The 9,294-nt window shown below is 34.0% G+C and overlaps 1 protein-coding gene across 4 annotated transcripts in view; it reads right to left on the bottom strand.

Moving 5' to 3' along the window:
- Window positions 1–6,128: 6,128 nt before the first annotated feature.
- LOC110031612 overlaps window positions 6,129–9,294 on the bottom strand; it is an 18,457-nt gene continuing 15,291 nt past the window's right edge. The window contains exons 3-5 of one of the 4 annotated variants that reach the window (XM_020734900.1): window positions 7,272–7,646; window positions 6,496–7,192; window positions 6,129–6,345 (exon numbers count right to left, since the gene is read on the bottom strand). In XM_020734900.1, the coding sequence (XP_020590559.1) occupies window positions 6,501–7,192; window positions 7,272–7,646 (1,067 nt within the window). In that variant the 3' untranslated portion in view covers window positions 6,129–6,345; window positions 6,496–6,500. Of the gene's footprint in view, window positions 6,346–6,369; window positions 7,193–7,271; window positions 7,647–7,720; window positions 8,294–9,294 lie in introns of those variants that run through there. The other 3 variants (XM_020734903.1, XM_020734902.1, XM_020734899.1) reach the window with 3 other exon arrangements.

The following is a 9,294-nucleotide window of genomic DNA, read 5'->3' as shown; positions in this document are numbered from 1 at the left end:
CAGCTCCCCCTCATGAGAGGGATGAGGCTTTATTTATAGTGTTCTGGGTGTAATTAATGCAGGAATATGAACTATTTTGGTCGGACAGTCCGGAGAGCTTCCCTCGATCATACATCGTTTAATGAACATTTGAGTGTCTTAATGATGTCAGAAGTGAGTGATATTGGGCATGTTGGACTCGTCATATCAACACGTCTGATTTGAGTATAAACTTGTCATATTCGACAACCGTTTGACTTCCAAATGTGCCCAAAAATCTTCCAAGGGTAGTTTAATGACTTGATCTGGGCTTGTTTTGACTCGGATTGGATTAGTTTTTATATCATTAGGTCCGTGTTATCGAGCTGGTCAGTTTGATTATAAGTTTGTTGAAATCGGAGCTCTGGATAAATTTTTATGAAGATTTGAACGTTTCTTGCTCAAAATATAATCTCGAGATCCGTGTCATTCTTTGAGATTTGTGTCAGATTATGAAAATTTATTAGTGGCGTATCAAGTTGCTTCTCCCTTGTGTGATTAGATTAAGAATGGTGGTGGATTTCTAAATAGCAATTTTTGGGTGGTCTGCCTTTTGAATTTTAATTGAAAAGTCGTCTTGTTTTTGTCCATGGTGCTTCAGAGATATCTGATTTTCACATGCAATTGTGATGGAGCAGCTTGGACGACGTATGTTTCCGTTGGGAAATGTTTTGTCAATGCGTCAATGATGGGGAACGTGGATATTTTTCCGTTGGTGAATGTTGTGATCAGTCTTAGTTTATTGTTTGTGTGTGTTTTATTTTACCTGGATTCAAATGATCCATTTTGATAATGCCACACGATAATGGTGACTTGAGCCTAGATGGTAGGGCTTTCTCTCTCTCTCTCTCTCTCTCTCTCTCTCTCTCTCTGTATGTATATATATATATGTATATAGTTACTTTTATTTTCTCTCTTATGTATTGGCGATGATGATGAAATCTATCATGAAAGAGAATCTTGCCAACCCTATCGTAGAGCAGAACTTCATCTTATGCTGATTCAGTGATGCATGTTTTTCTGGCGATGGAGGAGGATGTATTGCTACTGTTAAAATTGTGATGTAGTGTTACTGTTAATGTGATTTATTGTTACTGTTAAAATTGTATCCCCAATTCTTTACCTTGATTGTTATTGTTATTATTATTATTATTATTATTCTTTTTTCCTCTTTCTCTACACAAGCTAATCAGAATTTCTCCTTTAAACAAAGAAAAATAAGACCAATTTATATTTTTGGTCAATATATGACGACTATTCCAATAGTTCAAGAAAACTTTGAACTTAACTGAGAATTATTACTGGCTTAGGGATTGCAGTCTTGTTATATTAGATGTTTGAATTCCGTCTTTTTCAGTTGTCTTTGCCACATTATATTCAAGCTACCCATGACAACATTTAGATATTACAATCTCCATTTTTCATGCACTTTTTCCTCGATTGGTTACTTGAAACTGTTGAGAATATGTGGAAGCAGTGAATTCCGTCTTTCTCAATTTTCCATGCCGCATTATTTACAACATTTAGATATTACCATCTCCATTTTTTTGCAGTTTTTCCTCAATTGGTAACTAGAAACTGTTGAGAATATGTTGCATGCAGTGAAATGTTTATTGTTGATATGTCATCAATAAATTTCTTTGATCAAGCATAAAACTTAATGCATTTTGGGTAAGAGATCTTCCGAGTTTGAATACAGGATCAGGTAAGCTTTGATTTCAACAAATTTACAGTAAAAATGAGCATTTTGGCGAATCAAGTCTAATTTCTTTGATTTCAACAAATTTGCATGCAATGAAAGATTTTATTGTATTAATGAGAATGTCAAATAATCTCTAAATTTGGCATGCTTATAGTCGAATCAAGCAGCTTAACGAAAGAAATCCAGCAAGCCCAAAGATTGTTTAATTGTGAAGTTGTTTAGTCACTTAAATGTTGAAAAATGGTCTGTGATTAAAAGATCTAACACCGATTGTCTGACGGACTTCTTTGGGAGTTTGGCTATTTTTTTCAAAATGCATCTCTCAAAAACTATTAACCAACCCCTATTATTTACATTATAGAGGGGGAGGAGAGCTATAACTCATGAAGAGAAGTGTTGGTGAACGACCACCGCTTGCTAAGGTTCATGATTTTTCTACTATTTTGAATTTTCTAATGCATGCTGACAAAAGGCTCAAGTCAGAAAATTTCTAATCTCAATTTAGGTTTTATGATTTTAAAATCCAGTGAAGTCAGAAAATTTCTAATCTCAATTTAGGTTTTATGATTTTAAAATCCAGTGAAGAAATCCTTAATTTTCTTCAGAATCCCACATTTACTGTATGGTTCTTGATGCTTCACTACCAACTCATTTTGCTTCATTTTCTTCTCATTTGCCAAGCTGAGATGTATGAATTATAAAATTATACAAATATTTTTATGAGCAAATTTCAAAATTTTAAGATTTGGGATATTCTTGAAGAAGCTAATTTTGTGTGGAATAAAATAATAGGTGTGATTAAACTGACAAAGGATGTACCTTGAGTATGAAATGGAAAAGTATTATAAATAGAAATAGTATGTGGGATAAAGTAGCAAGCACTATTAAACAAATGACAAGAGATGGAACTTTGAGAAGTAAAAGGAAAATTTTCAATAAATAGAAATGTGGATGGTGGAATAATAATGTGTGAGAAAAGTTGAAATATAAAAGTTTTGTTATAAAATTTGGTTTGAACGTAATTGCTTAGAGAATTGAAAAAAATATAATATGACATATAGAGAGTCTAAGAGAATTATTTGTGATACTTACTATCTAAACAAATAAAAATAAAAGTAAATATTTAATTCAAGTAAAGTGTATTAAAGATGAAAATTAAAATGTATTTTTCTAGGTGGATGAGATATTTTGATCAATTTTTTTAATGAAGTTTTTGAAAACACAATTAACTTTAATGATCTTAATGTCTTTAATAATAAGAAAATTTTTCATTTTTACACTTGCATTAGTGAAAAAGAATTTGGGGAGGGCTTAAAATAAAAATTAAGGGTGGAAAGAAGGTAGGACATGATGGTCTCCCAATAGAAGTGTCAAATATTTAAGAGATTTGGGAATTTTTTTGGCTTGGTATACTTTTAAATATTATTTAAAAATTTTAAAAGAAACTTGATGTGCTAGTTGAGGAAGTTGTTGATCTACCTTTTGCTTACATATAAATCACTTATATACATATACTTCTTATTTGTTTAATGTTTTGAGAATAGTTTTCCCGTGTGATTTTAGCAGCCCGTGTAATTTCTCCAAACAGAACTTAAGCATTGTTTCTTGTGCTCAAGAAGGTAAACACATGGGTTTTGTTTCTAAGATGGAAATATGCTGTTACATTCACTCAATAATGTGCTTTGAATATTTATCATATTTTTTCTACAAGCTCTACATTTATATCAACAGAAGATCATTCTTGCATGAAGATGAAAAGTAGCATGGAATTGAGCTGTATGTAAATCTTCCTTGCTGTCATAGGATAGAATATTTGCTCTAAGAAGTTATTTGAAGCAGCATGTCACAGACAAATAGTCCCACATCGGTTAGGTGTAGGGCCAAAGAGCAGTATTTAAGTCCTGGGCTGCCCACTACCCACAATGGCTCTTTTGGGATGTGACAAGTGGTATCAGAGCAGATTACTGTCTGTCATGTGTGTGGGCTTTCCATGGTCCGGTGGGACCCTCGGTAGAGCCGATCCGTGACGGGGCGTCACGTGATTGGGTAGAGGAGAATGTCACGGACAAATAGTCTCACATCGACTAGGTGTAGGGCCAAAAAACAGTATTTAAGTGCTGGGCTGCCCATCACCCACAAAGGCTCTTTTGGGATGTGACAAGCAGCTGAGAACTTCGAACTCACCACCTAAAGTATTGTATAGAGCTTAATTATCTTCCTTAACATCAACTAATTAAGCTTATGATGAGTCGACTAGTCCAGAACACATGAGTTACTTTTTAATGCTAAATGGAGGTGGAGAATAATCACAGACGATTAGGACAGAAAAAAAAAACCAGCTGTTTCTCTGGTGATGAATCTTCATGTTTTTCAGAAAATTTTTTTGCAGGGCAGGTAGAGGATTTTTCTGGACTGAGCTTTAACTGCAGAATTTGTCACTATGGCAGACTTTTCATCTCGCTTAGGATATAGTGACTATCATGAGGCTGCTGCTACAACTGTGGACCAAACATTTACTCTACGGAAGTTCTGTGAAGTTTCTCAAGGAGCCGGGTGAGCCTTCTCTCTATTTCTAGCACTAAAATGCAAATACAGTCAGATTCAACGTTTTTTTTTTAATTTTCTTTAAAATGTTAATTCTAGGATTAGCTTGGTCTCAATTAACAGGAAACTTCTCTTATCCCTCTTCAGAAATATTCCCTTGGAAGATTTGCATAAATACATCTGAATCTTATATATTTATGCATTTTTTAAGTTAAATGCATAAATGTGGTCAGTTCTGCAATACATTTGACTAAAGGCCCATTTGATCTCCTTTACTAGAGTTGCTTGGGTCGAATTTGCATGAAACAACAAATGACTCTGTTTTCTTCTTTTAGCTGAACTGCACCCTGAAGAATGCCCAAATCTACAAGAAAGTGCTCTTCTTAGCCTCCTAAGCTTTAGTAAAGCGGAGATGCGCGGCATTGGGTGGAGCGCTTTATTTGTATGAAAATCAGAGGACGTTGGATCTCCATGACTTCATCATTTCATAGGTTTGGTTGATCGTCCAACAAAATATGCAACCTTTGCTTCGCTCGATACAGATAGAATCTTGACTTTTGGCAGATCTTCAGGCACCATTGCAAGGACACCCAATGTGTGGATACATGTACGAGTTTTCCTAAAGCATGTTATTTGGATGACTTGACAATTCTAGAAATAATCCTCTGTTAAACATTAAATTTCTCTTTACAATGGCATGAATTCTGTCGTATTTGGCTTTTTAATTTTTTTGTTATACAAGAAGGTTGGAAACTATTATATATCGACGGGCAATAGTAAGCGGCTTGAGTATGGCTTGATTTTAGAACTGCGTTAGTTTTCAAAACTGCATTATTTTAAAACATGTGCACATATTCTGTTCTTATTCCGTGAAAGCACTTATATTTTTTGTTGGATTGGGTTAGTTGAATCATCTGAGCCTATACCTCACATTCTTGATAGAAATGGCGAATGTTAGCTACTGATTCACTATTTCTTTCTGAAATTTTCTTTATGTTATAGCAATCATTTGAGATTTTCAAAATGTATAATTTATTTCAGCTAAGTTGAAATTGAGTCTATCTTGGTTGCTTTTTGGGGGCATTTATTTGCATACGAACTAAACAATTCCTATGTATTTACATATCTATTTCATGTTGGCCAAATAATTTTTTCAAGAAAATAAATAGCGGTTGTATTCAGATTTATTTTAATTAATCTATACAGTTAAAAAAAAAATCGACGAGAAGATAAAAATATAAATCCATCCCAAAAAAACAAAAAAAAAAATTATATTAATTGCCCCCATTTGTTAGTGCCTCTATAGTCATATGGGCATTTTATTTGAATATAGGATTTCTTATCAATGATTTGGGTAGATGTTTGCAATGCTAATTTTATGAAAAATAAGAAATAAGGAGATATCATGTTAAAATGCAATCATCATAAATTGTAAAAATAATATATCTATAGTCTAAATGAGTGCACTGTAGATGCAACTATTATGAATAATCATTAATTTCTCTCTTTTTTTTTCAATATGTTATGCCCTCAAGTAAGTTATATATGCTTTCTTTTCAACAACGCATTCCAACAACTAATTGGCGGAAGTGAGATGATATGACTTTGATCATTGTTAAAGGGAAGGTATGAATGAGTCCATGCTCCATGTTAAGACACCCATTGATGATGAGAGCTCTATTAATGTTTTATTTAATTCCACATCCATAATTGTAGTCTATTTGACAAGCTTAATTGTAATCATTTCTATCTCTTAGTATTAGTAACTTTCATCTTTAAGGTGAAGGTAACCTCTAAATGACCTATTCTATTCATGTCCTAGTATTTTATTGTTGATAAAACATTACAGGATATGTTTGGGGCATTCTAAGAAATGAATAGAACAAGATTATGACTTCCTACATATATTAATCAAGATGTCCTTAATTGGAGGCGTGGGGATTTACACATGTAACACATTAAACTTACGTATTTATATATTTCATACCTTAACTTTACCACTATGACTTCTGCCGCAGCTGATTTGTTAAGCTGAGAAATTTTATTCGGCAGCAAACAAATGGAAACCACTTTAGTACTTCCTACATGAGAAAATTGAACTAGGTGTCAGATATGAAAATACATTAAAGAGGACAAATGCATACATGGCACTTGAAACATTGCTATTTACATAGATATTATACTATTACAGACATCAAGTATATAACATCTCAAATGAGTAGAAAACATACAAAGTTCACTCAATTTTGTTTTCCTTGACACTCGTCTGTACCGGCCTGAATGCTGCAAGCACTACAGCTATCTTACATGCAAAAAATCCTGCAACTCCAGCAAAAAACTCTGAAGCAGAGAAAACCATATTTATACCTCCCATCCAATATTTGGATGACACAATAATGGCAGCAATTACAAAGGCTAAACTCATCACTAATCCTTTAAGACCTCCATAACTTTTTAATGAGTTTTCGACCTCATCATCTTCTGTTAATGATAATGGAACAGATAAACCATCAACTGATCTCTGAAGCAGCAACAGATAGAAGAAGCCACTAATCCCACCAGCTAAGAACGAATAAGCATTGACCTCATTCGAAGAGACGGCCAAAATAGCTGCTCCGGCAACGACGAGAATAAAGTCATAAAGCAGCAACGAGAGTTTCAGATCACCATACTCTTTCATGCTCTCTTCTTTTGAAAGCTCTGCATCAGAATATTGAGTTTCTGTAGCAGAAATTTCATTCTCGGCTATTTGAGTCAAAAGGGTGGGTCTCAGTTCAACAACAGGCAATCCTCTATCACCAAGTGGTAAGCAGTTTGCATCAAATTTATACAGCATGCCGGAGAAACTGCTCTCATTGCCTTCAGTTAATGAAGAGGGTGTTGATGTATTTATTATTTTTAGACTAACAGCATCCACTCTCCAAGAACCTGATCTTCAGTTGAAAATAATGAATGGAAAGAAATTAGTTTCATATAATAGGCATGCATGCACATTGTTGACACTTACCAGATTCAAGGCCAATCCAGAGTGCTGCTATCTTTTCTAGCTTTGGGCCTTTAAAGGTGACAATATCAATAGAGCCTCTCTGGAAGTGGATGTATTCAGAGATTATCATATCTTTCTCCTTTCTTTCCAGTGAAACGGCAGATATCCTTTGCAGGATTGATTTACCATTCTCATCTATCAAACATAGCAATACAGCAGCATTGAGATCTCTCAAACAAGATCCAAAGTCTCTGCTTGTGTGTAGCTCGATTATGTAGAACGAACTTAGCTGATCCAATTCCAGAGAAGAAATGATCTCTTCGGGAACATGCATGGGATATGTGGTGACCTCAGTTGCTGGCAGAAGATGTGAAGGTTTTACAAATTCCTGAAAACCTGAAGTATAACGGTTAAGTTTGTAGGCATATGTTGTCAAAAAGGTCCAAATAAGTTTGAGAAATTGAATTAACCATTACTAAAATGAACTGGAAAGCCGAGCTATTATAACGGGCTTTTTCTTTGAAGTTGAACAGTTCAGTTTCAAAAAGTAATGCCGCAGGTATCCAGAGCTAGATATCATTTTGCTGCATCCAAATATGGAATACATAAATCTAAGCATAATATGGCACAAGATGTCAGATCCGGCAAAAATCAACAATACTATGAAAATTTGGACTCAAGAAGATCCTCCAAATTTGAGCCGTCAATATCCCATGGATACAGAAATGAGGTTCATTCTCTAATAAAATATCCTTTATTCATATTTTAAGATATGCATCTCTCAGTTGGAATGTTAAAATGAATGATTATTTCATTTTTTTTTTAGGTGGACTTTGTATGGTGACGAACAAGTCACGTCATGTAAAACAATTAATTCTATATTAACAGAACTGTTGAATCTAAAATTGTCCATGGGTATACCGGAACCTTACTAGCAATTATGGTGAGAATACAAGAGAGAATAAGTAAGAAAGAAGAGATTTAGAGGAAGAAGCTATATGCTTTCACTATAATGAATTCAAGTACAACAAATTACATCAAATCATCTAACCTGGGGTGGCACTTCTTGCATCCTCTAATTTATTTGTTTAGAATAGAGTTTGAGTGTTACAAAAAAAGCTATCTGTTGAGTTACATTAATGAAAAAAGTGCATAACAATATCTATTAATTGCTAGTTGTAAAATACGTAAGCGTATGGCCTAATTTCACTAGAATTGAATATTCCGACTTGCAGCAAACTTGCTAGGAAGCAATTGCTCATCCTCTTAGATGAATTCATTGGCTTCGAGAGTAGTTGTTAAGCTTAAGCAAATATGCCTAATCTTGGACAACCAGATTCACGTTTTGTTAAATGCTCTTTTACACATCGGCAAGTTCATAAAAAATTTGGTAATTTCATCAAGAGTAGAATTGAATATTCCGACTTGCAGCAAACTTGCTAGGAAGCAATTGCTCGTCTTCTTAGATGAATTCATTGACTTCAAGAGTAGTTGTTAAGCTTAAGCAAATATGCCTAATCTTGGAAAACTAGACTCAAGTTTTGTTTAACACTCTTTTACACATTGGCAAATTAATAAAAATTTTGGTGATTTCATCAAGAGTTGAGTTCATTATAAGCTCGATGAGTTAACATCAATTTGTCAAGATCATCATAAGTTTGATAACTTCATTATAAGTTCGGCAAATTTACAAGTGTGTTCAGATAGTTCACCAAGACTTCAGCTTCAAGATAGATGTGTAATTAGTTGCCCAAATCTCTAATAACTTTGAAATATAATTGCAAAAAAGAATAATATAATCATAAAACGGATGAATTAGTTTTCCAAGACGTCATGGCTTGTATAATCAGAACTCAGTGAGTGATGAATTAGTTTAATTTAGGGTTGTCAAAACGGATGGTTGTTCACGAATAGCTTGCGTTAGGCTCGTTAGAAGCTCGTGTTCGGCTCGTTCGTTAATTTAACGAGCTTAACAAGAACAAATATTTGTTTGTTCGTGTTCAGCTCGTTTTGGCTCGAAATACTACATTATATATATATATAT

Source organism: Phalaenopsis equestris, unplaced genomic scaffold (assembly GCF_001263595.1).
Source record: "Phalaenopsis equestris unplaced genomic scaffold, ASM126359v1 Scaffold000840, whole genome shotgun sequence".
Lineage (NCBI taxonomy): Eukaryota > Viridiplantae > Streptophyta > Magnoliopsida > Asparagales > Orchidaceae > Phalaenopsis > Phalaenopsis equestris.
The sequence above is the reverse complement of the archived record's forward strand: the minus strand, read 5'-3'. Positions and strand labels throughout refer to the sequence as shown.